Here is a 20456-nt window from a genome sequence, read left to right as displayed (position 1 = left end):
ATAATTTTTTAAAGGCAGATATAAATAGACATTTTCCCAACAAAGATATATAGATGGCCAACAGGTACATGAGACAATGTTTGACATTACTAATTATCAGAGAAATGCAAATCAAAAACACAATGAGATATAACCTCACAACTATCAGAATAGCTATTATCAAAAAGACAAGAAATAAATGTTGGTGAGGATGTGGAGAAAAGGGAACACTTGCACACTATTGCTGGAAATATAAATTGGTGCAGCCTCTCTGGAAATGGAGGTTCCTCAAATTAATCTTCCTAAATGGAGGTTCCTAAAATTAGAATGGAGGTTCCTCAAAAAATTAAAGATAGAACCACCATATGATCCAGCTATTCCACTTATGATTATTTATCCAAAGAAAATGGAAACACTAATTTGAAAAGATATAGGTACCTCTATTATCATTGCAGCATTATTTGTAATAGCCAAGATATGGAAACAACATAAATGTCCATTGATAGATGAATAAATAAAGATGTGGTACACACACACACACACACACACACACGCACACTCACACACACGCACACTCACACACACGCACACACACACACACACAATGGAATGCTACTCAGCCCTAAAAAGCAAATCTTGCTATTTGCAACAACATGCATGGACCTTGAGAGTATTATGCTAAGTGAAATAAGTCAGAGAAAGACAATACCATATGATTTTACTTATCAGTAGAATCTAAAAATCAAAAGAAAAAACAAAACTCATAGATACAGAGAACAGATTGGTAGTTATCAGATATGTACGTAGCTTATAAAACAATCCCCCTAATTGTATGGTGAAATTGTAACTAAACATATTGTGATCACTTTGTACTGTATACAAAGATTGAATTATGCTGTGTATCTGAAACTAATATAATGTTATATACTAACTTTATCTCAATCAAAAATAAATAAATATGGGTAAAATGGAAAAAAAAAGAAAGAAAAGAAACACAAGCAATACGATTTTGAGTGTTTTCTTTTTTGCTTTCATGTGTCTTTATTTATGTGGAAGATTAATACTGTGTTCCTAATTACTCTAGCATTTAGTAAAACCTTTTTACTTTCTCTGTTTCTGCTTCCTGGGAAGATTCAGCTATATAGATTTTTCTTTTGCTTTCAATTGAGAACATTTGGGAAAATACAAATCTCTTTCCTATACAATATACAGGCATGTGAATATTCATAACAGTTTTCAACTTGTTTCTGTTAACATTTATCTTTAGAAATATGATTTTAATAACTCGGTCTTGTCAGACTCCAAAGACTTTAGAAATTATTGTCTTCAGAAAAAAATAGCCTACAAAAATTTGTTCCACCCTGATCCATCTTTTTCTACTTATCAAAGATAACTATTTGGATGACTACAAAATCAGACTAAGAGTAAACAGCTTCTACAACAAAGGCCATTAAAGCTTTTATTGGTTGTCTACAATGTGTAGAAATAGGGCCTACAACTATTAGGAAATGGTCTCTACTTATGGAGCACACACCCCAGTGGGAGGATAGACAAGGACACTCGGTGAGTGAGAGGAGTAGAGTGCCTTAGGTGCACGTAGAATGACATTGAATCCTATCTCAGGGAGATCAGGCAAGCCTCCTGGAGGAAATGACATGTCATTTAAGATTTGACAATAACAATGAGTGAGGTAGAGGGGATTGAAAGTGGAAGGGAAGTATTTGGGAAGTCACTGGATGTGATTTTGTTTGGGGGAGGGGGTTAAGGATTGGAGAGAGGAAAAGGAAGAAAGTTTAGTTACAGAATCAGAGTTACATTGTTTTGAAGATAATTATGGTTGATGTATAAAGAGTGGATTAGAGGTGGGCAAAGGCAATGTGAGGGAAGAAACAATTTGAAGGCCATTTTGGTAATCCAGGTGAGAGATGGTGGTAGACTGCACTAGGAGAGTAGTGGTGGGAACTGAGGGATATGGAAAGAGATTTTAAGGAGAAAGACCTGAGTTTGAGGACAATAATAAAAAAATCAGAATCAATTCTTGCATTTAGATTACAATGAAGTTTGGGGAAGAATTTAGCTACAACATTCAATGAGACAGTCACCCTAATCCAGTGGTTCGCAAACTGTGACTCCTGGACCAACAGCATCAGCATCCCTGGGAACTTGTTAAAAGTGCAAATTTTCAGGGCCCATCTCAAAAACTCTGGGGGTGTGGGGGTGGAGAGCTATATTTTAACAAGTCCTCCAGACAATTCTTAAGTTGGAGAATCACAGATCTAATACTTAAACTAGGTATTAGCAGCTGAACACAATATAAAAGTAACAAGTTAAATATACTCTCCAAAACAAGAATACTTTTTCTGGATTCATTATTCCAGACATTTAATTTAATCTCAATAATATGGGACATTATATCAAATTGAACTTTTCCTTAATACTCTGCTTCTAAAGAGACTATTATATAATGATCCTAAAGATTGCTAAAAATTGGCTTTTGTTTTTGATATATTATATTAACCTTTGAAATTTAGTGAAATTTACCAGTCTCTCTGCACACAAGTTTTGTGTGTTCCCCTGGCAAATAACTAAGGTATCTATTTATCTCTACTTTTGGTGGTAAAAATACTAAATTTGCTATATGGAACTGATTTGAAACAGACAGGGACCCTACATTAGATCTCTGTTGCAGCTTTGACTCAAAATTGCAGTCTCAAACTAAATGTCCAGGTATAAGGAGGGGCCCCGGTGAGATTGTAGGAAGGCAGCAAGGGCTTATTTGGCCCCCTAACCTCTGGGCATTGACTAAAATCTGGAAACTGGCCTGTAAAGCACTGTAAAAGCACCCAAAGTTATACAGACATCTATCTTATCGAGATGAAGTTAGCTAGGTTAATTTAGAATTGATTTTTTTCCTTGACTTCTGAAGTTTTTAAGGTTGAATGTAGACTCTTAGCAACTCTCAGCATCAAGAGTTAACAAAGACTCACTAAACAACTATAAATCTGGACAATATCTTATAAACATACCTGTCATGGAAGTTACTATCTCCTAATTTCTCACGTAAATCACAGTGATTTTTAATATGCTCATGGCTTTCACGAACCACCTTTTGAAACATCTCTTTCTGAAAAATAAAGATAATTGCGTTTATCTATCATTGCAACAATACATCTTGAGATAAGATTGCAAAACCATCTTCTGTAATAGTTTAATGTTACTGTTTTCCTAAACCCAGGACTTTATTTACTTACTGAGTTAACAAATCTTGAAAAACACATTTTGCTGAAACAGAAATGGCTATGTACTTCATGGAGAAAAAAAAAAGATATTGATATTCAGTTTCCCAAAATAAGAATTCATTTGTGATTAAATGGCATATTTTACAAGCACAAGCCAAAGAGAGATCATCAAAGGTATTTTATAGAGCTAAGTTTGATTGGTCAGTGTGTGTGTGTGGGGGGGGGGGAGGTGGCATTTTTAATAATATAGCCTTTTTACATAAACAGCAAATACAGAGATAAAGATATAAGTATAGAAATATAGATATGTATTAAGAAGTCACAATGTAATAAAAGCATGTACTAGCCTTGAATATAGTAAAACACTCCACAAATACATTTTAAAGTTAATCACATGGAATTCTCAGTGCTAACTGCAAATTTGAAGACTTCTTGAACCTGTAAATAAATTCCAGGGGGAGGATACGGGTGACCTCGCAGGCTTAGCTCTTTGGTAAGAGCACAAAATCCGGTCACCTGATTCTAATAACCAGTGTTTGTCATAGTAAAAATTTTACCAGACTTGCAAACTGTTTACTTGGATTTAACCCTTAGCCCTGGCCTTACTGCCTGTGTGACATTGGGCAAGTCATTTAAAGTTTCTGAAACTAATTACTTTCATCTACAAAATGTTGTTAGTGATTCTGGCATTGCTAATGTTACCAGGCTGTTAAGAGGATCCAATAGAACACTGGCTGTAAAGTTGCTTTGTTAACTCTAAACATCCATGCTCCTGTAAGGTACTATTATCATAATGACTATTGTGGAGGTTGGCTGGTGCTGCTATGAGAGGCTGCTAACCTACAGGAGACTAAATCACTTTCATTTATCTTCCCTTTGGGGACAGGAAGATGCTAGTGTACCTGCCTGAGCTCAGACAGGACAAGAGATGCCTTCGTTTTCCACCAGACCCCCATCTCTCTCTCTGTAAATATGTAAACCATCGATTAGAATAACAAAAGCCAGAGCTACCTGGCTCCTGGTAACCCTAAATAACTAATCATCTGGTCAGATTTGTATGGTCATCTGCTTTTTTCATGTTAAATGTGTAACAGGAGCTGCTGCCTTTAAACAATAAGATTTCTAACCTGAAATAGGAACAATTTCCTGACCTGCTTGGTGGAAATAGTTGACCTTCTCAAGCCCTACTAGGCTATACTTTCATGTTACCTTCTATTGTACCAAGATGACTTTCACTTTAAAGAGGAGATTGCACGGAGAAGGTTCCGAGAAGCACAGACTCTATAAGACAGTGTGTATGATTTGTGTGTATGATTTGCATAAAGAATTGCCACAGTATGATGATATGGCCTTTGTTTTAGATGGAAATCGTATTTCTTATGCAGTGCTAGCAATTAGCAAGAACATGCATAATCATCTTACTAACAGCACTGTAATTTTTCCTATGTTTGTAATCACTTATGTATTAAGTAAAAGGTTGAAAAATAAAAGGGCATTTACCCCATGGCTATAGCATTCCAGAGGATTTTCTAATTTACAGCATTTTTCCAATAAATTTTGATATACTATAACCACTCTCAAAATCACTGGAAGTGCCAACTCTGGATGCCTTCTTGAATATTCATAAAGAAACCTGTAGCCATATGAAACATATTAGAAAGTAAACAGTAAAAGTCAAAGGCCATTAGTATTCTTTCAAAGCCAATTATAATTAAGAAATGTATTAACTATTTTAACTGACCTTAAGACATTTGGAAACCTTGGGAGGCTGGTAGTTTTATTGACTACATTTTGAGATAAGTATTCCAAATCGATAAAATTATGTAATTTTTTCAAAGTCACACAGTAGTGAGTGGCAGATCCAGAACGTGAACCTAAAATATCTTGATTGGCTGATAGCTCTTGGACCAGGATCTCTACTTACTTTTACTAGAAATTAATTTCAAGTGTTTGGGTTAGAATATATTTTTCTCAATGATCTCTGAGGCTAGATTTTATAAGTATTACAATTCTTTTGAAAGAAAGTGCTAGCTACATATTAATTCACCGTCTTACTTTCTTTTCCACATAAACCTCCAAGCATGAGTAGTTCATGCACAATCTACACATTCTTCTGGGTTAAAAGAAAGGAAAAATTGGACTCTAGAACATTTCCAAAGGAACTATAGAATCATAGGAAGCACCTTAGCAGTGGCCTTATCCAAACACTTCAGTTTTACAGCTGGAACACAAAAACCTGGAGCAATTAAGTGGCTTAATCTACATTCCAAAGTTTACACATGACAAAGCTAAACTGGAATTCAGGTCCCCAATTTAGAGTCTAATGTGATTTTCACTAGGAAATCATGCCTATCAACTTTTTCGATATCAAATACAAGTTTAGAAATAAGTGGGTTCAGGAAGTGACATTTACTTTTACAAGGCATTATCAAATGTAATTTCAGAAATATAGCCGTAGTCATTCAACAAAGAACTTTAAAGAAAACTCAAATTCTTATGCTTTGTTGGAATGTAGTTGCTCCAAATGTTTCACAAAGTGACTTCAGAAATATTTCAATCATACAGCAATATTGCCTTAATACTATATATTGAAATCAATTTGTCTTATGCACAAATAGATACACACTTCTGAATGGACACAAGAGATCTTAATACTCCATCTCTCTAATCTTTAAATGCCACACCAATGGTTTTGGTAGTAGATATTAAATTAATTAGAAGAGCTTACTAGGTATATTAATCTGAAGCTCTTACTAAGAGATAACTCTAAGACCCTTAGAGCAAAGTTTGCAAACACTGGACATCCACTACGTTTTTAAAATTTCCTGTTATTTGTTAACATTTAAAAATCTAAAGACTTCCAGCTTCTCTCAAAATGGAGTATATCCAACCATCCAAAGCCTGCATTCCATATAGTAATTAGTGGCTGAAGCTATATGGCAGCTGCTGTGGACGAAAAAGGGGCCACTTACTAAACGTGGAAAAAGGGGAGGCCAGCATGATGGGCCTTACAAACTCAGAGAACAAAATTAATCATGTAGGGTGGTCTGAACATATAAATTCCTACCTAAAAGCAGGTCATGGCAGGTAGTCACATCCTGGGCCTAACTTTCTTGACAAAGTTCAGTTTTTACCTAAGTGAGCCTGTCTTTTGTCTTTTTTGCATTTAACAAACTCTTGGAATGTCACAATAATCTTTTTCCGGCCCCTGAAGGCACAACAAACCGCAGGAGACCACAGAATCCTTCATTGTTAACTTGTTCCCCAAATACCATCTATAAGTGTTGTTAATGTTAATTATTAACTAACCCACCAATGTAAAAGAAGTTCATGTCTCTGTTTTACTTCTTATCCAATCCTGGAGATTTCCCCACTTTCTTTCTCCCAACTCCTTGATCTATTACCAATGGGGTTCATGTAATCCTCCTTACATGTCTTCCTTTAATTCTAATGTGTAAAATAAACTGCAAAACTGCCATTCTCTGGAGCATTTTCTCAATCTGTTGAGATTTTGCTTCTCGGCAGCTGTCATCATCAGTTTGGCTCAAATAAACTCATTAAAATTCTCTACAGTTTGGACGTTTCTTATGTCAACACTGCCAATTTGGGACTTCACAAAACATCTCTTGGTCACAGTTCCTATGTAGGCACTCATTTACATCACTGGCTAACCTCTGTCATCATGTAAGTTTACAACTCCATATAATATTCCAAATAATTCATAAATATAATATTCCATCATTAAGATTTTACAAAAATCTATATTACTCTTGTAGGAAATCGTCTTGCTTGTCAGTGAATTGTTTGCATACAAATCGGTCTTCTGTAAACCTGCTGAGTGGCCCAGAGGAAAGATCAGGTTTTTCATCATTTTCTGAGTTGATAATGCATTCCCCTCGGAATGGCGCTGGCAGTGCACAGCATGGAGTGATCTTGCTGGATAGGATAGCCTGTTTAGAGCAGGTATAGTTCATGAGCTGGCTCTATAAAACATAAAAGGTAACAGTTATTTTTGATGACTTCATTCTGAACTTATTTATTTTTATCAGTAGTAGAAACCAGAGAAAAAACTTTACATCTTATATTGCTTTATCTTTGACAAACTGAAAGACCAAAAAAGTCATTTATAGTGACTCATTCTAATAAGAAAAGCTTATTTCTCTATTTGAGCTTACTCGAGTGTCTTTTAACATCTCTTGTTAAGGGTGGAAAATTTTCAAGTGAGCCAACTAGCTAAGTCAGCTACAGGGAAGAAATATCTTTAGATACCAGAAGTTGCCCTACTTGCTTGGGTGTGGGTTAGGAACTGTATTGTATAAGATATGAAGATGGCCAATGTCTGCTTCTGTAATCCACTTACTTGTTAATTAAGGGTGTGGTTCGGGGCAAAGATATGCTAACAGCCGACTTCTGCTTCTGTAATCTGCTTGCTTGTTCAGAAGACCACCAGGATATGGTCTTAAGCTTTATAAGCTGCCTCCTCTGAAAGCTGGGGCTGATCTCCTCTAACCCTGCGTGGTAGAGAGCCAGTCACCGGCTGGCTAATAAAGGCTCATAATTAATCTCAATTGGCTCCGTGGGTCTCAGAATCGTTTGCGCCATAACACTCTTAAAGAACTTTAAAGGGAGATAGACCATATTATTGTTTCCATGTTTAGTCCAATGAAATACAAATGAAGACTTTTATTGTCTTGCTTTTGTTTGTATTGTTTAAGAAACATTTATCCCTTGTCATTTATTGTATGTATTACTATTATATTACTATAATATTACTATTATACTTACTATTTAACATATCTACTTATACATCATGCACACAAATAATTGTGTGTGTGTGTGAATAAGCTAGCCTCTACACTTAAGGAACTCACAATCTAGTTGGAGAATCAAATAATTAAACAATAATAATAGAAGTTGTAATAGAAGTAGCATATTTGATACTTTGGAAGAAAAAAGAGATTTGCAATCTAGACCAAATGGAGATCAGAGCAAAAATCTTGAACAATTTGAGTCTTGAAAGACAAATGGAAGTTAAATGGAAACAAAGAGGAAGAGCATTCTAGAATTATTCATCCTTGTATGTAAAGAATCTTAGAAGTGAGAGAACATGATACATTTGCGAAATGATGTATAGGATATTTGGAGGCTATCGAGAAAATTTAGTTGAGAAATGATAAGGCTTGAACCAAAGGAATAGTTGAGTATACTTAAGAGCTACTGAGAAGTAGAATTGACAAGATTTTAAAATACCATAATTAGATTGGAGGCAGGGGGTGAGGTGAGGACAAAGAATCTAGAATGGTATAAGACTCTGGGTTGATGGTATCAATTTACCGAAACTGATATTCAAGAGAAAAAAACAGATTTGAAGAGGATGGCTAAAAAGGGAAACCAAAGAGTCCAATGCTGGAATATAGAGTTAAGATGATTTAAGGCATTTATTAGGCGTCTTCGTGGAGAGTTCCTCTAAGCAGTTGGCACGGTAGATTAAGGACTCTGGAAAGAATGGGCCAAAGGTGTAGATCTCTGTCATAAGTTGAAGCTACATTATGGGTTCAGGTTGAGACTGATAAGAAAAGAGTGTGTGCATTAGTTAAGTAACTAGCAAGCTCTCAGTGTCTTAATGGAACCAAGTTTTTTTCTATCTCAATTAAGTCCTATTGTGAAGGGAGGAGTAGTGCCTCTAGGCAGTAGTTCAGGGAATCAGACTGACAGAGCCTCTGTCATCTTCAAGGGATGGCTTCTAATATTGCCTTCAGGTTGTGGGTGTTTGGGCCAGGAGATTTTTATGGGCCAGGCTTAGAAATGACATAAATCACTTCTGACCAGAACTCAGTCAGGTGGCCCCACCTAGTTGCAAGACAGACAAGAAATGTAATTCTTGGCCCAGCAACTTCTACACCATGGAAAAGGAGAATGAATTCTTGCTGATGGCTAGCCGGCTCTTAGTAATGTTTAAAATAAGAAAGGAAAAGACCCAGACTAGATCTATTGGGAAAGCCAATTTTCAAAGTGTAGTAGAAGAGGGGAAGACAACTGATAAAAATAACTGTAAGAACACAAGCATTACAGGCAGATGAAAAACTTCTACCATCTATTGTCTTCTAGATAGCACCTTTGCAGGCATCACTAGAAAAATGAACTAGTACAGTGGTTGACAGCTGTAGCTCTAAACTCGGACAGTCTGAGTTCTAATCCTGGTTTTGCTACTTCCTAACTGTGTGACCTAGGCAAGAAACTTTACATCATTGTGCCTCAATTTCCTAATCTATAAAATGGGGATAAAATAATACTTACTTTCTAAGGTTGTAGGAATTAAATGAGTTAATATTTATTAAGAACAAAGAAAGAAGCCTAGCTCAGAGTAAGTGATAAAATAATGTTTGTCAAATAAAAATGAAATGCTTAGAATTAGTGTCTGACACACAAAAAAATGTTTTTTTAAAAGCTAGTATTATAGCAATTATTATACATTTCTAGAATGTTGGTTTAATAACGCCTTGAAGTCAAAGAGAGAAAACCTTGTAAAATTGAATCGTGTTGACTGAGCGATACAATAGACTGATAAACTATATTAATTTATATCACTTAATATTAAAAGTTAATCTATTATAAGCATATTTGCTTTGTGAGTCAGAGTGATATTTTGACCATGGTATGATATAATGAGCACTAATAAAAACAGAAAACTTTCTAGGACACACAACTCAAATGTATACAATCCATACACATTTCTGAAAGCATTAGGAAAAATACCCTAATCATAAGAGAATTAAATCAATATTAAAAAAAAAAAAACAGTGGAATATAATGTATAAAAGAAATGATAGTTCAAGTGAAATAATTATTTTAACAAAATTATTTAAAAATAATGAGTATAAACAAAGAAGTCAACCAAAACAATCAAGATAAAAGCATCTAAGAAAATTTGAGAGAATTAGTAAATTAAAAGCAGAAACACAGTAGAATTGATAAATAAGTCCAAGAACTTTGTCTCAGAAAAGAGCAGTAAATTAAACAGTCCTTTCTCAAAGCTAATTAATTTAAGAAGAAAACACAAATACATGGGTAAAAGAAAGTATAATTACATAATTGATTTTTTAATTATCAAATAATATTATTATTATTATTATTTGTAGAACTCTATTCTTAGATGAGAAAATGCAGAAGGAGACTTTTCAAGGAAAATGTATATTTAAAACCTTTTCTTTCTCATTCTCATATAACATATCAATTGTAGATACCAGAAACAAAATTCCAATATTAGCTGACCTGTATTGATTTTTTAATTATCAAATAATATTATTATTATTATTATTATTTGTAGAACTCTATTCTTAGATGAGAAAATGCAGAAGGAGACTTTTCAAGGAAAATGTATATTTAAAACCTTGACAAAAAATAAGTACATTCTCATTATTCTCATTTGTTATATAAATACTGAATTCGAGGGTGGAGGGTTGGCGGGAACTGAATCATCAACCCTAGGGGAAACACAGGGTTAGATTCCTGCAAGTCTCTGGGCACATTTTTCGTCAACAGATAAAGACATAACCTTGTTTTATGTATCTTTCTGTTTAAAGACACCTTATTTAATATATATTGGTGATCTATTCACATTGAACTCACAGCCACCGGCACCGTTATTCATTCATGAACAAAGCTTATTTAGTACAAGTATTTTTTCCCCAACCCACATCACGGTCTTCTTGTGCTTAGAACAGTAGACCACTCAGCACTACCCTTGAGGCCATTTTAAACAGCTAAATCACCAAGAAAAGGCACAAAAATGAGGACAATGTGGCATTAAATAGACTGCAAAAAGGACATATTTACAGTATAAGAGCTAGAACAAGAAGGCCAAATATCATCTTGGTTGGTTCCATCTCAGCTGGGACTACATGTATCAGGTGATCCAAATTTTCCACTGCTCTGAGCATGCACAAGTCTGTGAATTACCACAAAAGTGCTGTGAATATTGATTTTGGAGTTCCAAATAAATTTTGACAATTAGGTGAATTCATAAGTACAGAATTTGTGAATAATGAGGATGGACTGAAAAATGCAAAAATAAATTCATAACAAAAGAAATGAAGACGCTGTCATACCAGCTTCTAATTTTATCTTTCCTTATTTCACAGACAAGTTCTTTTAAATCTTCACAAAACAAATAAATCTCAATACAATATAATTTATTTCAGAAAAATTAAAAGGAAAAAATTCTAAATCTTTTTTTAGGAATTAGCATAACTGATACCAAAATCTGATAAGTGGTAATTACTTTTTTAAATTCATTATATACCATTGTCGCCTTTATTTAAGAATTATTTTAAGGGCTGAACTAAGTTTGAAGAAAAGAGAAGATCTTACCCTGCCAAACACACATGCTACTGCATTTCCATCACAACAGGTCTGATGTAGATTTTTAATATCAATGGCCAATTTGGCAATTTCAGAAAAGTTAGCTTTAGGTTGTTTTTTAGTCAGCAGAACCAATTCCCTGAAAAGAAAAATAAGTACATTTTAAACAATATTTTGAATTAAATTCTTTCCAAAATTAGTTCTAGCTCATTGAGTAACCAAAAGAACAAAAACACAGTTGCAAATGTAGGGCGAGGAGGATATTATAAATGCTTTCTATTTCTCAGTGATAGCACCCACAGTCGTACATGATCTGTCACAAAACAAATACGATTCAACACGTAATCAAGGAATATAGTCATTTTAATCATTTAAATTATTGCTTAAGGAAGTTCAGTTGCTTAGAAAGATAATTTGGATATTTATCTGACCTGACTTTCCAAGTAAAATTTTTCATCATAAAAAAAAATATTACAGGAGGCTTGGGTCTCCTTTGCCTTTCTTTGCTGACAACTGAGCACATCCCTTTAATTTCTCAGGAAATAGGGGAAATGGGCCTGCCTCATAAGGAGAACTGAGCTTCCAGACAGCCCAATGTCATCCTTAATTGGGGGAGAAAGTGATATAAGGAAGACGCATGTCTTCCAGTGTCGAATTGAACAGAAACTCACAATCTGGGCCAGGAAAGAGGCACGTTGAGTAAGATCAGATTCTCCTCCCACCCTAAACCCTTACAGCCCCTCCCAAAAAACACCACTGCTTTTTGTGTTCTGCATAATATTGGAGCCAAAATCTTTCCTATCTTCCAAGAGAAAAGAATACCTTTCAGCCTCCAGCCTTTACTATGCAGAACAATTAAGTGCCTGAATCTGAATGTACAGAATATTTGTGCACTAGGAAGAGACTAAGGAATTTGAGAAGATGGAAGAAATTGAGGCAGGAGATAAAGGGTGAAGGTGAGGATTGTGTAATTTCATGCACTATCTAGCCTATCAAACGCTAGTAGCCTATTTTGGTTTCATAGTAATATTCGTAATAAATTAATATTCATAATAACAATAAACCTAGCCTATTGAACAGGCTAGTAGCGTACATGTAGAGAAAGGAGCCAGGACTGAGAGATATTATTAAACAAAAGATAAATGATTTTTCAAATGAGTTTAACCAAAAGGGGTGATCCAACTGTGATGAAGTCCACAAATCTAAATAGATAACTTACACTGCTTTTGCTACTTTGTGGTTGAATTTAATTCCAATTTCACATAAATGGTGGTGCCTCAAAGATATTTCTTTAATGTATTTTCTGATGGGTTCTAGCTGTAATTAGAAAAACAACTCATCTAAGAAATATGGCAGAACAACAAAAAAGTTAATTTTATCATAAGTGAAGAAGAGAGAAAAGTAAAAATTGTGTATCTACTAAAAATTAGAAAGTTTTTAGTGTCTTATTTAAAAGATGCCAAATGCAATAGCATAATGCATTACTGTTTATCGATAATATGTGCTACAGTTTTGCTATACATATTAATGAAGTGCCCCTGCCCCAAATATGTTCATATTCTTTAACTAGGGATTTTTTATTTTTGTAAGTATTGCAAACAAACTTTTCAAGATAAAAACATAATAATGAAAAAGAAAAACATGCATGTTTTGTTATGATAGCAAAAATTTGGAGACAAATAAAATGTCTCAACAGAAGGGTGATGATTAAATAAATAATGGCACATTATTTTTGAAAAGATATGTATTTCTAATAAAAAGTATGTTTAATCTATAATCAAAACTATATATTCAGTGTGATTACAACAATCTACAAAATAAAATTTATAAATGAAAAGATGAATAAAAGAAAATATACCAAAATTGATATCTCTGTATGGTAGAAATATAAGTAATATTTTAAAATTTCAGAAAAGTTCTATTTTTTCACTTAAAACATTATATTGATCATATAGTATTTTTACTTTAGGTACTCACGCTTTAAAAAGCTTTTTTTAAGAACACGTTAGAAAATATATACAAAGTAAATATTCAAACCAAAAAACTGGCAAAATAATTGTAATTATATTTTATAATTAATTATAAATATAAGTATTTTTATCCTTATTTTGTTATATTATACTCATTTGAAATTAAACACAAACAAGCTTATCTACTTCATAAGAGACTATCTGAGAACTTAACTCATAAAATTGTATCTAATCACTGACACAATTTTTTTGCACAATTGTTTATGTATTTTTTTTCTAAGGATGGAGTCAAAACTGCTAGGAACAGACATCCTGGAAGCAGCAAGACTATAAACATCACAAAGTGAGGAAGAGGAGGAAAGAACTTTTAGTTAACTTATAAGCATCTGTTTATGCTTAAGAGCAAGTGGCATGTTACACATTAAGGAAAAATTTCCACTGAAGAGGATTAAGGTTAAAAAAACTTTATAACTTAAATTAATAAGTGCCAAGTTATCTACAAAACTCATCTTAATGAAAAGCTAATTTTTCAGAAATTCCAAGTAATGAAACGTAAGTCTGCATGATTACTTGCTTTTAGTGTTTAATTAATATGAAACCAAAGAAGAGAAAGAGAGAGAAAAAAAAAAGACTGTTCTGCTTAGGAATTCAGAATTGGCTTCAGAAGGAATTGGAGTTCACCACAGAAAGAATGGAGAGGGAGGTAAATATAAATATATGATAATAGCTACAGTTATTGAATACTTAGCATATGTCAGCAACTCTTTAGCTACATTATTTAATATCTTACACAAGGGAGACAACGAAGAGCTCAATAGAAAAAATAGGTTTAGAAGAATAGAGAAATAGGGGATTAAAGGAATATGAAATAAATTCTCACTGAATAGAGCAAAGAAAACAGCAAGGAAAAAGTGGCTCTGCATTTAGCTTTGATTATGCTTCCTAAATTTTAATGACTATACAAATTGCCCAGTTATCTTGTTAAAATGAAATTCTATTTAGTAGGTCTGGAGAAAAACTTAGATTCTACATTTCTAACAAGATGCCAGGTGATGCATATGTTGCTAGTCCATAGTCCACACTTTCTACAGCAAGGCCCTAAATAATAGTTAACAAATGAATATTTTACCTTTATTTGGAAGCATTCAGTCTTATTTTCTTCTTGGCAACATGACTGAATAGCTGTTTCATAGCAAGCAGACATCGTCAGAATAGTGGGTCCATATAAGAATGGATGTTTTCTAGAAGTTTCATAAATATACCTATAATGTGACAAATATGAAGATGTGTAATTTGGAATTCAAAAATATGTGCTGATGCCGTTTCATAAAAACTTAGGATTCATTAATTTTGTTGACCTGAAAATTTTAGAACATTATGGTGAAAGAGATGAGATAGCACTATACTTAAACGCATCGAATGTTCACTATGGACAGATCATGGTAAGATTAGTCAGTCTTTTGCCGAGTGCCCACAAAGTGACCTAGCTGTACCTTCTAAGCCAGTGGGGAAATAAACCAATACTCAAAACGTTTCATTCTTATATAAATAGTAGAAGATAGAAAGTTAAATGTCAAAACTGAAGTTTTGTAGATGCAGGATTGTACAGGAGGGAATTAAATTTAGAAGCCATTGGTGGGTGGAGAGGAGTCTCTCAAGATCAAGTTCTTTCTGAACTACAAAAGTTACTATGCTATCTTTTGATTAAGTCCAAAAATAGCTGACTTTTTCTCCAGCTTTGATATAAATTACTGTTTCCTTAATTGAGAATTAAGTAAAGTTCTTGATTTATAATTATGAGGCAAGTAGGTAGAAATCTATTTTTCCCTTGAATATTTATGGTTGTATGTATATAAGTTAAAATCAGCACATAAAATTACTCCTTAATTACTGACTTCATTGTAACTATTCAAGAAGAGGTTAGATTCACTGCCTGAGTATTGGTTAGACTTTTTAATCCCTGAATATTCAACCTAAATCTGATTCTATACTTCTCACCTATAGTAGATAGCACTACAGTAAATAGGTAGCTAAGTTCACATTTTGATTTCCACTTGGTTGCCCAAAACCCCATTCCTTAGTCCTTTCTCCCTAAGTGGCTGGGGCCACTTAATTTTTTCTTGAAGGCTCTGTAGTCTCTGAGACAATTTTGGCCTTCTATGGGTAAGTGGAAGGAATTTAAGTTATTTAGCACCAAGTCATCCTATCTGCTCATTCATGTCTGTTCTAGAGTTTCGTGTCTAAAATCTGAAATCAAATCTCCACCGTGCTCCTTGCACTCTAGATCCAGCAATCAGATATTGGCCTTATTTCCATTGTCTGAGACTGTATTGAGAAGATGGCCAGAACCTCATTCCTTAAGAACTGAGGCCTGGTATTTATTTCTCTTGTCATCTCTACCTTTTTAAGTATTGATTTCCTGCCTCTAAACCCTGACCACTTACTAGCAACCCACTCTCAACAGATAGACTTCTACACTAACTAGAAAAACAAAATATAAGAGTGCCTACCCATTTGCTGTAATGCTATCCACTCCAGATGAGAATTATAGAATCGGAGTTACTGAGTCGAAAGCTCATCTCTGTCTAATCTACAGTTTTTACTTACTCCTAGGTCCCCAGCACTGACCATATTTCCATGCCTATCACACACCCTCTCTGCTATCCCTTGACGAACATCCTAAATATCAACACCCTGCCTGAGCTCTCTGTCCCTAGTCCTCTCTTTTTCTTATGCTTTGCCTACTTGACTATATCTTTCAAAGTAATTTGCTACTGGTCTGACCAATCTAATTCTTAAGGAGATGGGTCCTTTACAGGTACTAGTCATTTTTCATGTTTCATGGCACAGACATATCCATGCCCTTTTCAGTTCCTAAGACCATAATTGTGATCCTGAGGGAGAAAAAAATATATCTTAGCTCAAATCTTCACTTTAATTTCATATAATAAAGCATTCTATTTGTAAAAAAAAAAAAAAGACCTGTCTTCAAAATTGGAAAATACTCTTCTTCAAAGACAACGGTAAGGAAAAATGACTTACCTCTCTTTCACTGACACTTGATTTTCTTTGTCTATCTCACAGACTGGCTCAGGATTTGGAATTTGGAATATATCACTGTGACTTGAATCACCTTTTTTGTATAATAGGAAGCACTTGTGTCTTGCTGTGTTGTTTTTATTGCAACAGTTGGAAAACACATGTTTATCAGCCACCCCTTGGTTATTACAAATATGCTCTAAGAAGTTAGTCATCTGTAGGAGGAAATAAGAACTTAAAGAGGACACTTGTATGGTCTACATTCCTAACCACAGGAAAGGTAAGAGATGATTATTTTTAAAAAAGCAACTGAGTGTATAATATTACACCTTGAATCCAGTAGGCTTGGATGTAGCTCTTTTGAGCAAAAGCCTTTTAGATTTTTAAGTCTAAATTCTCGCATTCTGAACAATGACCAAATAGAATTTATCATTCTCTTCTTTCCCATGTAATTGCTTCATTTTCATATAGTTGATAGTTATTAATATAAACATAAGCCAGAATATACAGGGCCTAAAAAATCAAAGTATTTTTAATGAGAACCGTTAGGTAGCTAGTCAGACAGGAGTGACAGGGGAACAAAGGAATGGGGGCCTGGCCTAGGGACCACCCAAAGAACACTATTGGTAGTTAGAGAATCTCTCCTGCATCCCTGAGACAAAGGAAAGGAGGGTCATAGTCTTTGCTGGCCTAATCTGGCCACAGACACCTGTGCAGAAGGTCAATATAATACTATGGTTATGCCTGAAGTTCATGAATCTAATTATAACAGACTGAATTCTGGGTAAGCACATGCACACTAGGCAAAGTTACATAGCAACCAGGCGTCAGTCAAAATGACCTCACCTGCCAATCACCTAGGAACACCTTTAGAACCACCCATCACAGCCCCCTAATACAAGGCAGACCTCTCTCTTTCCCGGGGTTACAGCTCTCCATCCTCCCTGGCTGTAACTGGTACCTCCCTCAGGGGTACATAACCTCATTTCCATGTTGCTAGCCAGTTTTAGGCTGGACCTGTCTTCTACCTCATACTATGATTTTAATAAACAAATACTTCTCATACTCACTGGGTTGAAAATCATTTGTTCAGCAGTGAAAAGGCCCTAGAGGTGTGTTACAGGAACTCCAAATGCTCCAACAGTAACAGGACTAAGTACCAAGAAGTAGATGGTAGGGTGCTTTCCTTGCTTCCTAATTGTTTTCAGTTTGGTTTCTATGGGAACTTTTTTTAAGGATTGAACCCTGAAACAATGTGTATTCAGTGTCAAGTATTCAAATGGAAATGTGATAATTCAGTTAGTCTTCAAATATCTTTAGGTGGCAGTAAATGTGTGGAATGCTATAAACCTCAAATTGATATGGGCCATCACCTGCAAAATTCTTAATCTTTTTAGTAAACCTAGTTGTGTGGAGAAAGAAAAATAATCATAATCAGGCTTCCTCCCACACCCGTAGCTAACTTCCGAGCAGAAGAAAACTCAGCACTTCTCCTTGTAAGTAACCACGTGCCCGGTACGCATGTGCGGGCTCCCATCATCTGGCAGTGTGCCACTATTGTTTAACCTATGTATGAAATGCACCACCGCCATGTGGGGTGCCCTTGCTGGAGAACTACCACCCTTGCTGGAATAAAAAGCTATGTCGCAGTTACCTACAGCTCCTCGCATTTTCTTCTAACTGCCCTAGTCATACCCCTTATCTCAGAACCCTGAAACTGTACCAATACACTAGTTAAGTCTTTTCTTTCCTCTTTTCTTTGGAGAAAGACCCTCTCCCTTGGACTTAGATAATTACCTTGAAACTGGGACTCAGGTCCTCTGGCTACTGATAAGGATCTTTGAAACTCAACATTCTCCTTGGCCCATTATAAGGCAGGAATGGCTTTAAGCCAAAACAGCACCTTTAGAGTCCAAGAAGGGAGAAAGGAGGAGACCTTTAACCCAAGGTTTCTTCTTTTTTTCCTTTTACAAAATATATTAACCAAGCTTGTTTTCCTTTACCTGTTTGATGGGCAAATTAATAATACAAACATAACTAGATATATGATTCAAATAACAAGTTTGTATCTTCTTTTTGTTCCTTGTCCAGGGACAGAGGCGGCATTTAGGCAGGAAACCCAAGACCCCATTCTGACTGAGACAGAGATGGAAAGAGTTCCATGACCAATAGGCAGGCAGGGACCATGACCCTCCTCAGCAGAAAGCAGATACAGAAGAAGAGAATTCCTGTCCCTCAACATCCATACTAATAAAAAGGGGTTCATAGCTCTTAGGAAAAGGTTAGGAAGGAAAGTTGGAAAGGGGATTTTGGATGTGCCTGGAAAACACTGAGGCCATCCTGTTCTAGAAAAGACCACCCACAATTAAGCAAGCCAGAAGGCATTTTGGGGCTAAAAGTAACTCATACAAGGAAACAAGTGAGCAGATAATTGGGTACTAGTTTCACCAGTCACTCGCACCTGCACAATGAAGACCCCAACGACCTATGATTCACCTGAGCCTCATTATACCACCATTAACCGACTGAATTCTGGAAATGAACATGTGCAGAAAGTAAATGATGAGTTATTGAGTCCCATCCATTTTAATTATCCCTTAAGAAAGCCTTCCCCTCCAAGAAAAGTAACCACTCACAATAAGTAGGGATAAAAACCCCAAAGGCTTTGTTACCAGGCCCTTGAGTCACCCTTCTCTTGCTCGGGCCTTCTTCCATGTCTAGAACTGTTGTTTTACTCTACCTTCTAATAAAGCTATTCTTTTGCTGTTTTACTTACTCAATTTTGTTCGAGACATCGAACTTAGACAATGTGTCAAGAGGGAAACGGAACTCCCCTCTCCAGTAACAAAATGACATGTTTTTAGATTTGGGGCATAAGGGCATAAAACATTCATCTTTTGCAATGGAAATAAGAAATCACTATAAAATTAAGTGAGAATAGCCACTGGCAAAAGTACTTCATTTAAAACGTGTTTCAAATAAGACTGATGATTTTTCTGTCTACTTTGAGTCTGATAAAAGATAGGTAGGTTTTAGCTCCGAAGAAGATGAAGTAAAAATATCTATAAAGAAGAAACTTACTCATTTATATTTTGTTTTTCATGAGAATAATTGATCAAAATATATAGAGAGATGGATAGATGGTAAGAATATGTTAGTATTTTTCAAAAATTTGCTAATCACAAGATAGACATACTTTATAATAGACAATTGTAATGCCCAAGATTATCTACTAACTGGAAAAAAGAGCCCATAATAATATGTGTGTCTTCTTTTTCATATTCTCTAAGAAACTTTTTAAAGTTAATATTCAATTTCCCAGGAATCTTTATACAAGGATGTCAGACAATAGTAATTTAGTGATGGAAGCAGAGCAACCAACTTAACAAACTGACATTCTAGGCCCTAATTAATTCTCTTGAGTGTTGGTTCATCTTCTAGAGATGAACTAATAAACTATAGGTTAATAAACCTACAAAGATTATGTCTTGAGTATGAATCATGTACATATGGTTGGCTTACAATCCTCTTACTAATTATTCAACCAGCCCCCTCATAACAACACTTTTTGGTTACAATTTAGCCGAGAGAGAGACAGAGACACAGAGAGACAGAGAGACAGAGACAGAGAGACAGAGACAGAGAGACAGAGAGAGACAGAACTTGATTTACCAACCAACTGGTAAGAGCATTCTGAAGGTGACTCAAGTAGCTTGAGGCTCTTGCACTTCTCTGCAAAATTCAGCAACTCTTTAACTATGGTTTGTACTTCTTCAAAAGTCGATTTCTGAAGAAACTGAGCAACCATAATGCTAACACTGAAATAACAAAATTCTGTATGTTAAAGATAGAATTAAACTATTTTCCT

At 35.0% G+C, this 20456-nt stretch overlaps 1 protein-coding gene across 1 annotated transcript in view; it reads right to left on the bottom strand.

Annotated features, from left to right (window-relative positions):
* LOC107196049 (alpha-fetoprotein-like) overlaps positions 1–20456 on the bottom strand; it is a 41041-nt gene that overhangs the window by 19276 nt on the left and 1309 nt on the right. Inside the window, exons 3-10 of the mRNA XM_015593502.1 lie at positions 20265–20406; positions 16592–16803; positions 14679–14811; positions 12799–12896; positions 11589–11718; positions 6987–7201; positions 4719–4851; positions 3006–3103 (exon numbers count right to left, since the gene is read on the bottom strand). Coding sequence (XP_015448988.1) covers positions 3006–3103; positions 4719–4851; positions 6987–7201; positions 11589–11718; positions 12799–12896; positions 14679–14811; positions 16592–16803; positions 20265–20406 — 1161 coding nt within the window. The remainder of the gene's footprint in view (positions 1–3005; positions 3104–4718; positions 4852–6986; positions 7202–11588; positions 11719–12798; positions 12897–14678; positions 14812–16591; positions 16804–20264; positions 20407–20456) is intronic.

Source organism: Pteropus alecto, unplaced genomic scaffold (genome assembly GCF_000325575.1).
Source record: "Pteropus alecto unplaced genomic scaffold, ASM32557v1 scaffold237, whole genome shotgun sequence".
In the NCBI taxonomy this organism is placed as follows: domain Eukaryota; kingdom Metazoa; phylum Chordata; class Mammalia; order Chiroptera; family Pteropodidae; genus Pteropus; species Pteropus alecto.
Note: the sequence above shows the minus strand (reverse complement) of the source record. Positions and strands in the feature narration are given on the sequence as shown.